The following is a 16,400-nucleotide window of genomic DNA, read 5'->3' on the forward strand; positions in this document are numbered from 1 at the left end:
AACGTGTGTGTGTGTGTGTGTGTGTGTGTGTGTGTGTGTGTGTGTGTGTGTGTGTGTGTGTGTGTGTGTAGGGTGAGTCATTTAGCAGGGAACGCTGTGAGCCGTCATACTGCAGAGAGCCAGGGCCCAATGACAAATCCATCACTTAACCCTCTCATTCATTCCTCTGACACACACTTGGGAAACTTTACACACACACACACCCCATACCCCCACACCCCCACACGCACACACGCAAGCTGCGGACCTGGAGAGACTGAAAGTACAAACCGCTGACACCCCTTCTCCTCCTCCCTCTGCAGCCTTCATCATCAGCTGCAGGAGGCTCCATAATGTCTAAACCTCCCTGCATTCGTAACCTGACGACCACCTGCAGCTGCACCAGCACCCATGGACAAGCCAACAACAACAGCAGCCGTACACAGACTTTTGCACAAATAGCAGGAGTGTCCACTGCAATTGGGCCCTGTTAACAGATGCTTGACGATTTTCATTTTACGCTCCATTAAGTAAAGGTGTCACACTTACATCAATAAATCATAATCTCATTAATTCTTAAAGTATTTGTGTAATTAATGTGCTGCACTGCTGTCCACTAAAAACATTTGATGTAAGAAAAAGGTGTTCAAGAAAATGGGGGAAAAAAAACCCATTAAAAAATCATTTCTTAGGCACAGCAGTGGTAAAATCTTCAACATATACATATCCTAGAACAATAAAAGGTTTTTATCATGAATAAATCAATAACTTGATCACGGCGCATTTTCATTGTCAAGATAATTGTAAAAACCCCCCTAACAGGAACGACTTGAAAAAGCTGTCTGACTCACTGACGCACAGTCTTACATTCATTTCCAGATTTATTTTGAGTAGCCTAAGCCTGTCATTATGGCTTGCATGTTAATGATCAAAAAAATAATATCACTGCAGTGTTCAGGTAAAAAAAACAAAAAAAAAAAACAATTTCTTTTAATGTTCTAATTAAGTGAAACACAATTTTGCTTACATGCTTTTGACCATCAGAGGATCAGCAAGTTTCCCCAAATTAACTTTGCAGAGTGAAAGAATCGAGGGCAGAGCGACCATGAAGCCCTTGACTTCTTGGTGACGGACATTTGTCAGGGCCCATTACCTCATCGGAGGTAACGCTGCCATGTGCTCACACTCTGACAGAGAAAATAGTGTGCGTGTGTGTGTGTTTGTGTGTGTGTGGGGTGGGCAGACAGCCAACACAAACTGACAGAGGCTGGCGCCAGCAGAGGGGTGACTTAGGGGTGATTAAGCTAAAAGCAGCCGACACAAATGTTAGACCTCAGTGACGCAGACAAATGACAACAACATGAAGTTATAAATGAAAAGATGCCCAGAATTAAATCAAATATTTAAATACAACCACATCAATTTGAGACCAATTTTTGGATGCACAATGAAAAAGAAACCAGTTAAAAGGGGGCAGAGGATTATACATTTGTATACACATATGCATCCGTTGAAGAACAAGAAGCTTCATAAATGTTTTTAATACTTGCATGCATGACAATTTTAGTAGTGCAGTAAAAATCTACTTCTCTAATAGAACTGTAAGTACCACAAGTACAAAATAAATTGGGGTCATGTTCAAGAGAGCTTCTTCTAATAGGTGAGTGAAGCAGGTTAAGTAGAAACATAATCAGACCTATTTTCAGGCTCAGTGTAGAGGCAGTGCTGAGAACTAATTTACCATTAATTTTGATTTATTTGCATTGAGAGATTTCTCATGAAGAAACATCCTGGTTCACAGGTCTCCTGTCTAAATTAGTTATCAAAATACTATCTGTCAGAGTTCGAGTACATGAAGATGCTGTACGATCCTGCTCTCGTAAAATGCACATAAAAGGCTTAAATGGATGGCTTATTAAAGGTTAATAATGTTTCTTAACAAAGCTGTTTGAAAAATATCATTTTTTCCATACCAGCCAGTAGAGATAAGATCTTTAATTATATCTAAACAGAATAAAAAATATAGGGCTTTTAGGACATGCACACGTTCTTAACTTTTGAGGACAACAGAAGTCTGCAGAGAAAAAAAAGCTGATGAAGTGAGTTTATATTAAACTTTCCTTTACACTGCTGAACAGACTGGAACTTCACACTGTGGTAGATGTGAGACGGTCATGTTAAACGTACAAATAAAGTGAATACATTTATAAAAAGACTCTGTTAGTTTCTTTGTAGCCTCTCATTATTTTGTTTCTAATTAATTCTACAGGTTTGTTATGTTGTCTGTAATGAGGACGTGACTTGTTATTATCAAATGAGCCATCTGGGTTTTTATACATGTTTTTAAACAGTTAATTGAAAGAATACTGCAACCACTTTCCCTCAGTGTTTTAAAACTGCATTGTCTCAGAGGGAGAGTTAACCACAGTGTGTGTGTGTGTGTGTGTGTGTGTGTGTGTGTGTGTGTGTATGTGTCCTGTTAAGGGTCAGGGGTGGTCCTTATTTTACAGCATCAGGATGTTCATTTGACAAAAGGCCACTTCCTGAGAGAGAAAGAATGAAAGAGTGAGCGAGCAAGCCAGCCAGCCAGCAAAGGATGGAGGAAGGGGTGGCCAAATGTATTCGGACACCCAAACATTAGATGTACTTTATTTGAACATCAGAAAATGGTGAAAAATGCCGAATGCCAAAAAAAAAAAAGAGTGTTTATTATGATGTGCTCTCAGTTCATCCCGATAGTGTGGAAAAGGACTTAGGTTAGGACTTTGGGAAAGCAATTTCTTTATGGACCTTGCTTTGTGCACAGCAGCATTATGATTATGATTAAACAGGAAAAGATCTTTCCCAAAATGAAGCCCATTATTGTCTTCAACATAATGGCACGCTTAAGCGCCAAGATTGTTATTAACTGGAACAAATCTCTGACCTACAGAGGTGGACGCAAGTAAGGTGTCCTAATACTTTTCTTTTGGCCTTATAGTGTAGACAGAGAGACAGGTGGATAGAGGGGGAAGAAAAAGGAGAGTTCAGAGGAAAACAAACATTACTGATCTCTGACATCCTCATAATGAAAACAACTGAGGCTAAACATGCTGATATACAAACATCACCACTGTGTCCCTCTCCCGCTTCCTCTCACTTGCTCTCTCTCCTGCACACGCACACATGCACTCACGCACACACAGTTGACCTTTACAGTGAAAAATGAATACATGAATAAAACTAAAATCTGCAAATGACAAATCTGCATTTGGCCCTTCGGGTTTCCCCTGAGGTGAGCTTCTGAGAGTCAAATGAGGGCAGTTGGATTTAATCTGCCGCCTCTGGGAGGCGCGCACACACACACACACACACACACACACACACACACACACACACACACATATATACACACACACACACACAACTGCAGACTGATTTGCTATCGAATAAACCAACCAAACATTGATTGCCATTTCTTTTGTTAACAGGGACTAAACTAAGAACTGTGAAGCAAAGATGAGAGGGAAGAAAATGAGATGGCAGGAGGAGGCTGGGAATAGAATGAGAGAGGCAAATGAGAAGGGAGGAAAGTAAGAGATGGGTGAGAATTGGAAAGAAGAGATGAGTGGAGAAAGGATAAGAGGAGGAGGAGAAGCGAGGAGAAGGCAGAAACCCCGGTGGACGAGGCAGAGAGGGGGAGAAAGGATGGCTGGGCCGGGAGGATCGGGGAGGAGGCAGCAGAGGGAGCAGCAACAGTTTGACCTTCGACCAGGGAGTTAAGTTGTGGTCAAGTCCAGAATCACAAAACAGTTTAATCCCTACAGAGAAAAAGAGAGAGAGAGAGAGAGAGAGAGAGAGACACACACACACACACGCTCTTTTTCCACCTCGTACTTCTCTGAGCTGAATCAGTCAGCAGAGCTTATCAGAGTCCGCAAAACCAGCAGGATTCCTCACATATCTGTGGCCAGCCTGCCATCAGTCCTGTTACATTGATGTCTTTGATTTTATTCATACTTCAGTCCGCAAAACAATTACCACTTCCTGTCACGTGTCTCCAGAAATGCTTATTTCGTCTGACCAACAGTCTAGAAAGACTAAGCAATTGCAATTACAGGGAACAAACAATAGGAGCAAAAAACATAGTCAATTTGGAGAGGCAGGAAAGAGCAAATGGTTGGCAACGTTGGGACAGAAAATTCTCAGATGATTCATTCACTAATCTTTGCTCAACTTTAATTTCCTAAATGACTTTTTAAAATTGCTAATGTTGTCTCACCTGGTTCCATATACCAAACAGAGAGAAAGACAAAAATGTTTCAGAAACGTGGTCAGGAAATAGTTCAGATTTTAATGTTAAATGATTCAGTCAATATTTAAATTGGATTTCTGGTGATCAATTTTATAGGTAGGATCATATATTATATCAGCACAGATTGTGCGTGTTTTATGTATTTAACCTAAATCAAAAGCACTCTGATGGACTGAAGCATAACTCCACTTTTTACAATTTACAAAACGGCCTAAAACAGAGATTCATATTTGGCATTAAAGAAGTAGATTTAAGACACAAGATCAAAAAGAAGGTTAATAAACACATGAAATGGGAGTTGGAGTTCAGAGTTTTACTTTACTCAAAATCTTCTTGGCTGGACCAGACAGAGTTAATGATGTGAATAAAATCCAAAACTGTCCAAGAGACCTTCAGCCCCCCCTAAAGAGGTTTGATTGACAAGGTGCAGATGCTTGCTCATCTTTCCAAAGTGTGTGTGTAGGAGTGTGTGTGTGTGTGTGTGTGTGTGTGTGTGTGTGTGTGTGTGTGTGTGTGTGTGTGTAGGAGTGTGCGAGTGTGAGAACAGGGGGTTCAGGTATTCGGTCTGTTAAGCATCTGTCATTAAACAGTGCGTGTTGTGTGTCTTTCATGGAACGCTGCTTTCACTCCAAGAAGGGGTGGACCGAGTCATTTTTCAGTGAACACACAATCCGAAGCAATGCGAGGTTTAAAAAACATCTCCTAAAGGACTGGCTCTATAAAGATGGTAGTTGGTAAAGGGGTTTTAAAACAGGATGAAATGAAAGATCAATCAACAATATTTTGTCCTTCGGTTTATACTATTGTACAGAAATAAAAAATGGGGAGCCAAAACTATTAGTCGACCCTCAAAATAATAAGAAACTATTTCTATACTTGGTTGATCTACTTGAATGCTGAGATGTGCTTCTTCTCTGTATTTTATAAAATTCAATTTCTTTGGGTCTAACAAAACAAACAAACGTGTAACCTTGGACTTGATTTTCTTGGATGTGACTTCAAAGATGATTAACTGAAAAAATAATCAACAGCTTAATTGCTAAATAATCTTAAAGTTCCAGTTCACTATCTCTGCCTAATCATTTACATCACCTATTTATTCTGATAGTGAAGACTTAAGGATATTTTCATATAGAAGTAACTCCTTCATTCAAGGCATTTCTGTTCTAGTTACAGCAGCTGGATTTAGCAGGTTTCTCATTATCTCCATAAGAGCAGGCTGTTTTACAAAAATGACATTTTTTTGGCAGCTCAAATAAGATCAATCTGTGACAAATAAAAGCAGGGTTTTTCTTTGGAGGAGGAACCAAAAACAAAGAACTGATTTTTTACTCATGTAGCTTCATGATAGCCATGTAGTTTTTGCCTTTACGGAAATAGTGTCGTGATTGTTGAAAAAAAAAAATCACAGCCAACTATTGACAAATTAGAACAGAAACCATGCACTTTCAGGAATCAACATTGTTGGACCAGTCTGAAGGGGAATATTCTCCAGCTTTTAACAACATTTTTTGTTTTGCCTGCACCCAGAGCCCCCAGCTCAATTGCAGATGTGTGTTTAGCTGTATTATGAGAATGTTTGTGAACAGGCGGCCTTTTTTCCCTGCTTGAATCTGGAAAAAACTAAGCACTGCCTCGCATCCAATTTGCAGGACATGGCCTACGTGTGAGTTTCTAAGTCCGGTTAGGCTCAGTGAAATCTGGTTATTGTAGGTTTTCAACCCTTAAGAGTAAGTGAAGTGAATAACACAGCCCGTTTCACCATTTTCTATTTGTGTTGCACCACTTTCATAATATATTCTACTCTACTTATTAGACAGACTATCTTTTCAGCAGTAAGAAACATCTTTAAGTCCTAAATAAATCTCATCTCTGAAGATGTTCTTCTCCAGCAATAAACCCACAGCTCAAGGATTGCTCAGATTTCCAACATCTGGGGAAATGTTTCCCTCAACACTCAACTCTCTTTTTTGGATAACTAGTCAGATACTCTAGTAAGATTAATTAAGTGAGGCAACTTGTTGGCACTATTTCAACAAAGCTACATATTCAAGTAACAAAAAAGTTGTGTGTTAGAGAGCTTGGCCTTGTTCAGATCCATCTCTATCCCTGAAGAGTCGAGTTCAGAATAGGCTTTACAGTACTTGACACAGTTTTTGAAGATACAAAGCTGAAACTCTCAGCGTGGGAAAGAGCAGATCTTTAATGATATGATTTGAAAACTGAAATTTGAAATTCTTCATTTACGTGTGTTCCTTCAGACATGGATGTGTCCAGAATACTTCCAGCATAAACAATTTCTACTGAACAAACTGCTTTTCAGTGGTAAATCTACATCTTTCTGCTGTAAATGGCCCCATGCTGAACTGATAACTGATGCAGATAATTATAACATGGATTTGACTTGAAAAGTGCAGCAACATGTTACATTTTTATCAATAAGACCTTTAAAAACAGACATTTAAATAATGAATTGATGAAAAAAAAGAGAAAAAATGATGGGAAAAGTGATGAAAAGAATGGTGTAATGTTTATAATCAGTCAATCAGAAAAGAGTGTTTCTTTCCATCCTGTAGAGATGAAAACCTACAGTGTCATTATATGTACTTATTGTGTACAAACTGCTGTAACCTGCTGCTTCTCCACATTTTCCTAAATAAAACTTCAGTCCTGTGGTAGAAATTCAACTAATTGATCCCATAGTCCCATAGTTAGCTTTTTTCCTGTAAAAAACAAAATAATATTCGAGAGAATTTGATGAAGGGTTAGGGGTTCATCCTCCCACAACTGAGAAGATGAAGGCGAGTATTAAAATTAGTTTTTTGACTGTGCCGTTGATAATCTAGTATAATCTATGTAAAGAAGTGTAGTTTGTGCTATAATATCTGGGTACTGTACTGTTTTCTTTCAAAGACAGGATGATCGGCTTTTCCATCTCACGTGCAAAGCGACTGATGGTTAAAAAAAAAAAAAAAGAAAATCCTTTTCTTTAAACACAAGCCTTTCAATGACATTTTGTTTCTGTTTTTGACATTTTTCAATTTGAGCTGGATGGGAGTGGGAACAGCGAGTTCTGAAATTTTCTAAAAGTATTAAACCGTGTGCCATTTGGGGTTACTATAAAAACAACCGACCATTGGTTGGCATTTTCATGTACACGTCACAGCCAAACACCATTGTTTTTATTGTAACATCTTAAGGAAACATAAAACTGAAAAATCCTTGCAAGTATTGCTAAATACACAGCGGTGGAGGGTAAAAAAAGCATATGAACTTTACTGTATTATCGTACAATGTTATACTACAAATATTATGCTTAACCTGTATTTGATTGCTGTTACAACACTTAACATGCAAACAGACAATGAGCTTATACAGCTGAAACTACACTAGAGTCCAAATGCTTCAAGGATATTCCTATATTGTCAAAAGACTGGTTTAAATGTCTTGGCAGGTGTATCGCTAGGTTTACAGTCAGAAAAAGGAAGATAATTAATATTTACAGAATAGACACATTTGTTTAAAGGGGAATGAGAACTTCTAGAATAGAACTGAATCAATTTATTGAACCCAGACTGGGAAATTATTTTTTTACACTATTATTACTTATATTCATGTACAGATATGAATAGCTTTGTCACCACTGAAAGCAGATGTGTGAATACTGAACTGGCTGAAAACCTGTGAACATGTTATTGCATCACATCTTTAAAGCAGCAGCAGCAGCAGCAGCAGAGCAATCCACTGCAGTTACAGCCGCGTTTATCAGGTGGTAGTTACACGCTACATTTCCTGAGTGATGCCGTCGCGTCCTGGCCTGCAGCAGCAAACCACTGAGGACTCGGAGGAGCTTGGGCCACCCAGGCAGCGAGCTGGTGAGCTGTTGATGAAGTGAGGGGTCACTGCAGGGCTAAGTGAGACCTCACACTGGACAAGCAGGCCAGACCTAGGGCCACGGTGGCATATGGGTGTGAAGGAGGTGAGGAAGCTGAGGAGGGGTGGGAGTGAGGGGGCGCCAAGCTGTCCACTCCGCCTCTCACGAGACCCCCAGCTGTCACAACAGACACTTACCAGCCCTCACACTAAACACCCACCAGGGAGAGGGGGGGCAGCATCCTTCCTCTTTCAAACAGAAGGATGGAAAAGAGGAAGGATGGAGGGAAAAGCAAGGGTAATCTCTTCTTCCTGCTGCTGTGAAGTCGGAGGAATGCTGGGATCTGCCCCTGCTGCCGTCCTCCACCACTTCTGAAGCCAGGCTGCAAACCTGCTAATTATAGCCGCTAAAGGATGAAGGTGTGACCTAAATAGTTATTTTAAGTCTGGAGCAGACCTGTGAGAACCGCTGCGCAGAGAGAGCAGAAGCAGTCGCAGCAGGGCGGAGGAAGTTCCAGCCTCGACCGTCGCACAACAAAACACAGCTGCGGTGCTGGGGGGCTAAGGTCAGACTGTAAGACTGATCAAATACTGTGAGACCACAACAGCTCAGACTGAACTACGGGGTTTTCTGTCTATCAAAAGATCTAGCAACAGTGCCTGGAACCAAGAAAGAAATCCCAAGGAATCAGAATAAATGATCATTAGATACTAATTACTGTATGGGCAACTATCAACATCAGTCTTTTTTGTTTTGTTTTTTTGAAAAAGCTGAAATTACAAGATGACTGATTGATAATTTTTGATAATTCATTCAGAAGAAAAATGCCAATTATGTTAGTCAAATTAGTTTTGATTATTAGTCTCTGAGTGTTTTATGTTTCACCTGCCTGCAAGAAGACTGTTTTATATAAAACAGGCAGCTGTTAAAGCTTAAAATGGTGTGCGGCTGCCTTTTTTCCAAGGTGCAAAGAAAGCATATGTGTGATTTATTAGGTGTAAAAATTCTGGAAAATGGTTTTGCTACAAACAATAACATCCGTGGAAAAAATGTTTTCGTAGACTACTGGTCTTGCTTCAAGATACAGAACCTACAGTTCAACCAATTTTGAAAAGACACTGATTCATAAACACAGGTTACCATTTCTATCAGAGTATGAGATTTTGACACACGTGTACATCCATGAATGCAGCAGTGGTCTCAGGAGAGTTTTCTCCCATCAAGCACTTTCTCTACACAAACATTTCTCACTTTAATAACCCACCTGCCTCTGTTTGTCGTATACATGCTGCTTACACCATTCCTGAACCAAACACCCCCTCCCACCCTGCTTTCTTTCCACACCTGAGAGCCTATTGACAGAGTGTCCTGGTAACACGCGTATCACTTAACCCTGTGTCAAAACACAGGTGTAACGTAAGCCTGGGGAGCAGGCGAAGGTCCTGAGCTCATAAAGGAATGTGCGAGCTGGGAATAGCACCCTGCATGGAAGAGAGGCCCCTCGCTGAGAGCGTACAGCAGAGTACAGAGTTACTACAGGGAGGAAAGCTGGAAAACAGCCAGACACTGACAGAGGGGGAAGGCACACCTCCACCTCAGGGATCCACAACCCAACAAGACAGAATTGTGAATCAGCGATAATGAAAGACAGAAAGTTTTGGATGGCGGACAGAAGAAAGGAAACGGTTGGTGCACTTACCACGGCGCCCCGTATATTCGGAATCCCTTAATGGTGACGTCTGAGTCCTGCAGATACACACAGTTTGTGAGGAGCGACTGGACATTGTCAAAGTCCTCTGGTTTGAGTTTGGAGACTGAGGGGAATCGGTAGTAATCCTGCTTGACGAGCTCGGCCATAAAGTCCTTATCGAAGGTCAGCTCGTGATTCCCGGCAATCACCACTTTGAACTCGTACGGTAGGCCACCTACAAGAGACGAGAGGGAGAGAGTGGTGAGCTGCAGTCTGATGTCCACATATGAAGCTTCAGTCTGTATCTCTTCTGACAGAAGTCATACAGATATTGAACCGAGCTGAAGACATTGCAACTGCATCGTGTTCATCTGGCCTTGCAGGATTTCAACTTTTTAAGCATGAAATGTAAAGATATTGCCAATTTCCAGACCATTTTGACAGCAGCAAAACTCTTGGATCAACTTAAAGTTCTTAACTGGAGCTAACTTTATAATTCAGATAACATACAATATCAAAGTTGCATAAATGAATCAAGGCGCACACTAAAAAGCTGTGTTTTTCTATAGCTGTGATCTATAAGGTTTCTCACATCAGAGGTGGTTTCTCATCTGCCCTGATGAAATCATTAAAAAATTAAGAGGCCAAAAATCAATGTCAGAGTTTGATCCATAAATGAACAGATTTGATCACCAGTTGTTCACAGATTCATTCCAATGGTATTAATATCATGTATCTGCATAATGTAATACTTTTGTAATACTAGTATTATTGCAATAAGAAATTAATGAAGCCCATTCACACTGAGAAAAATCTGTTAATTATTCAGCATGCCTGAAAAATACAGGTTGTTGCAGAAACATACACACACAAAAAAGGATTTTTGTTAAATCTTTACTTTTACTTCTCTACAGCATGTTGTGCACATCTTTATAGGATATCATGAAATGTACACTGAAATCTTGACTTCACTGAAAATAATGCTTTGCACTTCACATATTCTTCACCTACAGCATATTTTGTCCATACCGTGCAGCTCTGCTCCCCAACAAAGCAGAATAGTATTTTATAAAATCACAACGGCGTTGTACTTTCTACCCGGTCAGTGTATTTTTCCAGAAGCAGGAGACTATCCTAATATTTTGGACATGAAACATACACTCCCTCAGTAGCTCCCTGTATACCTAACCCTGAGCACAGATCAGAGTTGGAAAGAAAACTCAGATAAGTGGAGGGGAAAAATACCCTCAATTCAGACAGTCAGAGAGGTTACAACCACAGCTAACGGCTCTGCTTGACCCCTACAGACCACCGTCCATCTCTGCAGACACCAGGCGGCAGGGAAAAGCATGAACCTGAACTAAATAGAGGAGAACATCCATTACAATTCTCATCCCCTCATCTTTCAACTTCTGCTGTGCCCTTTTTCGCTCTCCTCTGTCAAGGTGATTTGTCCCAGTTCCCCTCCACCATCAAAAAACTGACTTAATACTTTATTCCAGCTGATTGAGCACTCAACCAAAGGGTCTGGCCTTCATCACCCTTCCTTTCTCTCTCTATATTTCTTTTTTTCCTGTCCTGGATTCTGTTTTTTATGCTGCCTGTTGATTTCATTCAAGTCTTCCTTCCTGCCTGTCTTTAACCTGATCTATAGGATCTCTGCGGGATAATTTATGTGCAGTGTTAACTGAACCATATAGGGAAGAAAGTGTGCTATGGGAGCTGAAGCCCCCCTGACCACAAATTACAGCAGCCTAAACTAAGCCAATATAATTTATTATAGGCCTGCAACTATTGGTTATTTTCATGTCTGATTAAAATGCTGATTCATTTCTCGATCAATCTATCGATCATTTGGTCAATAAAATGCTAGAAACAGAGGAAAAGGACAGAATTTTCATTTTAGTTTGGTCATTTTCAAATAATACAAAAGAGAGGCATTCAATCCTTACAAGTGGACTGAGTAATATTTATCAAGAATGATGAATACTTATCAATTAATTAGTTCAACTCACAATTTATTATATTTTATTTGCATAAAAACTATAGACAGTATACTACAGAGCTCAGTTTTTAACTGATAGCAGCACTTTAGAAGCTGGAATTGACAGGAATGATGACTGAATGCCTCACTAATGAGTTCATCCTGATTACTAAAGATTATTTCTTTACATATGATTGAATCATTTGGATACCATGTGGTGCTGTAAGAAATCATCATCTCTGATGGAGACCCTAAATATAAAAAACAGTTCTTGATTGCCAGAAATGTACAAAACATTTTACATGCATTGCAGGATTACTGCACAGGTATATAAGCAGGATGCCTACAGCTGCCTTTTGTTTCTATGCTTCATACTGCTCTTGGCAAGTATCAGCAGAAGGTTATGAAGCATTCCAAGAGGGCAAAATTGAATTAAATGTTGAATAAACAATGCAATAAAACATACTTGTTGAATGAAAATACTTTTGACTCATAATAGTAAGATAAGATGTGAGCACGATGCTCAATTTTGCAGCACTGAAGTTCAGATTTAAAAACAAAACTGAAAAGAATATAAATTCAGTCAAGATACTTTGGCTCAGTGCAGATAAATAAAATGTTCCCCCGCATCCATCTAAGGTGTGTGTGTGTGTGTGTGTGAGTGCGACCGAGCAGGAGAGAGCGAGTGTGTGTTCTCTAATGCTGAAAATGAAAGAATCATGGTTCCCCCGGTCTATAGGTTTCATTCCCGCTACTCTAAATTAGCTCTTGTCGCGTCTCAGGATCATAAATTCCAGTCTAACCTTATATGAGAATACAGTCTCTCAGTCCCCTAGCACTCTAACTGGATCACACACACACACACACACACACACACACACTCACACACACACACACACACACACACACACACACACACACACACACACACACACACGAATCATCATGCAGGAAAAAGGTGGGGAAAAAACCTAATTACCATCCAACAACTCCATCTCCATTACTCTACTGGGAATTTCAACTGCTTTTTATTGCCACCATGATACATCTCACCGAGGGTTGGAGGAGTGATACACCTAGATTTATCTTTTATTCTTTACCCACAAACAGGGGGCATGAAAGACAGAATGAAAATCAAAATGAAATCTCTGTAAAGTACACGAACAGTGTGTGCAGAGAAATGTTTTGTCATTCCTCTCAAGAAGGCAGACTTCAAAGAAGACAAAAACATCTGCACCCGGTGAATTTTTACAGGATGATAATAAAAATACATTATTTTCAAACTGAGTAAACAAGAGTGTAATGAAAAATCATACTGAACACAGTATTCCTTGAATTAAAGAGGTCAATATCTAAGAAAATTAAATTGGCACCTCCCCAATTCTCTCTTCTCTTCCCCCTCAAATTAATTTTTGAGGAAATATGATTCAAGATTGAAATCAACATGTTCAGTTAGTGCAATAGCTATGAATAGTTTAATAAAAGCAAGCCTTTCTGTATCAGTCGCCTCAGCTGAGGCTGTGTCCGTTTCTTTTCTAATTGTCTAGCGTATTTTTCAACTTTTTATACATATATTTACTACAACTGAATGCACTGATGCACACTGGAGCTGGTGGAAACAATTTTGGTCAATTTGTCTTATATGCATATGCAAATACTCAAGGAAAAGGCAATGAAGTGAATCTGAATTTTGAATCTCTATGGAGCGTTTTAGCATCTTTCAGGTTTCGTTTTTGGTTTAACAAAATACTGTTCCGCCATTGCGGTTGTATGCACTTCCAGCAGTAGTTTAAGGATAAAACAACAAAAGCAAAAGGAAAGTGAAAAATTAACTACCGTTCACGGGAACCATGACTTGACCATGACTTACTTACGGTTTTGTCCATAAAATGAGTAAATAGTATGAAAAAAATGTCGAAGTTCAGTTTCCATGCCAACTTAGCTCATCCAAGCTGTCCAACCAACAGTCCACTGCCCAAAAATGTTGGGTTTACAATCATATAACCCGAGGAAAATCATGTGGTATTTTACTTGTTTAAATGTTGGCAATATAGATCCCTGCAAATCACAGATATTACTGATATATTTCTTTATGTTGCAATTTTACATTTCCTTAAGTGCAATGTATGTTCTGACAGTGTTGTGCTTATGGTCTGGTTGGGTTTAGGCATAAAAACAAGAAAATATCATGTTTTGGTTCAAAATAACCGTTTTGGCTGCTACCAACATGTCTGAAACTCTGAAACCTGAGGTCTCTGTGTTTTTTTTTTAAACACAGTCTGTGGATGCTGGCTTGGCAGCATTTTCACTAAATAATACCACCATCCGCTCCGCCTTCTGATACGAAAATCAGCTCATATACATGTAATGTGAACGTGATACAGCTCATATTATAGAAATGTCAATATACTACGTAGCCCATGACCTTTCAAATGCTGCCAATATTTCATCTTTATTCTAGAGCTGCAATTATTTTTCGTATGAACTACTAACAGATTAATCTTTAGTGCTACCATATTCAGGCTACTGTTTATCTTCACAACTTCAAAAGGTGATGATATGTAAATGTTAAGTTTACATCTTTCTCCAGTGATGCATTCATCATAATCAAAGATAATTTCCTTGTCAAATTTAGGTGTATAAATAATAAGAAACCATCATATCATTTTGGCAGAGTATGTCAGCAGAAGGGGGTGTGTGATTGGATTGTGATACTTGCACAATTTTTATTTTCCATGTTAAACTCGAAAAATAATTTGAAAATAATGTCTCAAACCATCTCCAGTGTTGTTAAACAGGGAGTGAGCAAACCCATCTACAGTTAGTGCTCATTGTTGAACACATCATCTTCTCCCATCTATACACATTACACATCTGAGCACTGACCCAAACATACATAAGCTACTGAGGCATCTGGGAGCAGCTCAAAGCAGCAGATCAGAGCTGGTGCTCTCCCATCAGACAGGCTGGGTCAGGAAAAGCTCGTTCCTCTGCATCGATCTCCAATGATTTCTCTCTACAGGCCAAACATCAGTCGATGGCCAGGACAAACTGCTGCCTCCGACCGGAGTCTGAGCGGAGCAGACAGAGGAGGCCAAGAGGGAGGAGTAGAGGAGCACAAACACACCGCTCAGTTTACAGACGCTTTAAATCTACAATAACAACCTCATCCAACCCATGGTTAAAACTCTTTGGATTCTGTTGTCCCTCCAGCGATAATTATAGCTTTGTTTTCAACAAACGCTAAATGAAGATTATAGTATGTTCCTTAAAAGAAATCCCAGATTCTTATAAAGTGGAAGTGTTTTTTGTGGCTTAACCCAACAGGAGAGTTTAACATAACTCCCGGTGGAGTTTTAATAAGAGCCTGTTCTACAGAACACTTCAGTTGGACGACCATATAAAGGAAAACCCTTGATGACAAAAAATTATGTAGCATCACAACTTTAAAATAACAAGCGTAGAATCAAAAGACGACCATACCAAGTTTTTCAGAACAGTTTTTACCTGAAATGCCACAGTTGTGACGCTGCATGTTTAAGTTTTGAGTGTGTCTGAGCAGCCATTTCATGCTGTGCAATCCTCCTCTTTCAACTAGAAAAACATCAAATTATGGAACTGACGTATCTTCAAAATGCCATTTTTCCATGCAACTTGTGTCACGCTGCTGATTCTCACCCTCCTCCATGTCTGACTCACTCTCCTTACCTTCATCAAAAGACAAAAAGTGCCCTTAGAGGGAAAAATCAAACCTTTCACGTTCACTTTATTAGAGCCTATTCAGTATGTAAAGCTCACACCTACAAAGGGAACATAAATAAGCTACACTTTCTCCACCTGCAGATTGTCTGTGCTTCAAACAGCTTAAATAAAAAATATAGAAAAAAAGAACATGCTTTTAAAAAAAGCTTCAACCCCTCATCATCTGAAATAATACGAACTTTTGCAGAACTTACTTTTACAGAAATAACAACTTTAGGAGGATTTAACCTATATGGACGTAAAGGTTATTGGTCAATGTGATAAAAGACAGATCTGTTTATCTTTAAAGTTGACCAACACCTGTAATCAAATAAGACCATGTAACTTCTACATTCTAACTATTAATATGATGTTATGACCTTTCTGGTGAAATTACAACTTTAATCTCAATTTTATGACTTTTTTCCTCAACTTAATACATAAAATCTCCTTTCCCCACCATTTCCTAAAAGTGGTTTTAATATTTTAGTTTTAATTTTCTACCCTCCCATCCTGACAGCTCCACACTCACAACCTTCACCAGGACATTAACAGGCAGGGCGCTCCCAACTGCACTGAGCCATTTTCCACTTTGCTCTGCAATCGATTCCCCATAACAGCCAATATCTCCGTTTTCACTCTGGCTTAACAAAGTAACCACACACACACAGACACACACAGACACACACACACACACACACTTGACGTAGATGTCAGCGCTGATGGATGGAGGAGTTTGATAGAAAAGCTGAACAATGCGTCCTCCTGGTGGTGCCAGGTGCTGTATCCGTGGTGACGCAGCAGAAAACAGAGCGGGAAAGAAATAGGGCATGCCTGC

At 39.6% G+C, this 16,400-nt stretch overlaps 1 protein-coding gene across 2 annotated transcripts in view; it reads right to left on the reverse strand.

The window, feature by feature from the left end:
- mpped2a (metallophosphoesterase domain containing 2a) overlaps positions 1 to 16,400 on the reverse strand; it is a 62,892-nt gene that overhangs the window by 22,703 nt on the left and 23,789 nt on the right. For both annotated transcript variants that reach the window (XM_037095673.1, XM_037095672.1), the window contains one exon: positions 9,847 to 10,072. In XM_037095673.1, coding sequence (XP_036951568.1) covers positions 9,847 to 10,072 — 226 coding nt within the window. The remainder of the gene's footprint in view (positions 1 to 9,846; positions 10,073 to 16,400) is intronic.

Source organism: Acanthopagrus latus, chromosome 4 (assembly GCF_904848185.1).
Source record: "Acanthopagrus latus isolate v.2019 chromosome 4, fAcaLat1.1, whole genome shotgun sequence".
NCBI classification, from domain to species: Eukaryota; Metazoa; Chordata; class Actinopteri; order Spariformes; family Sparidae; genus Acanthopagrus; species Acanthopagrus latus.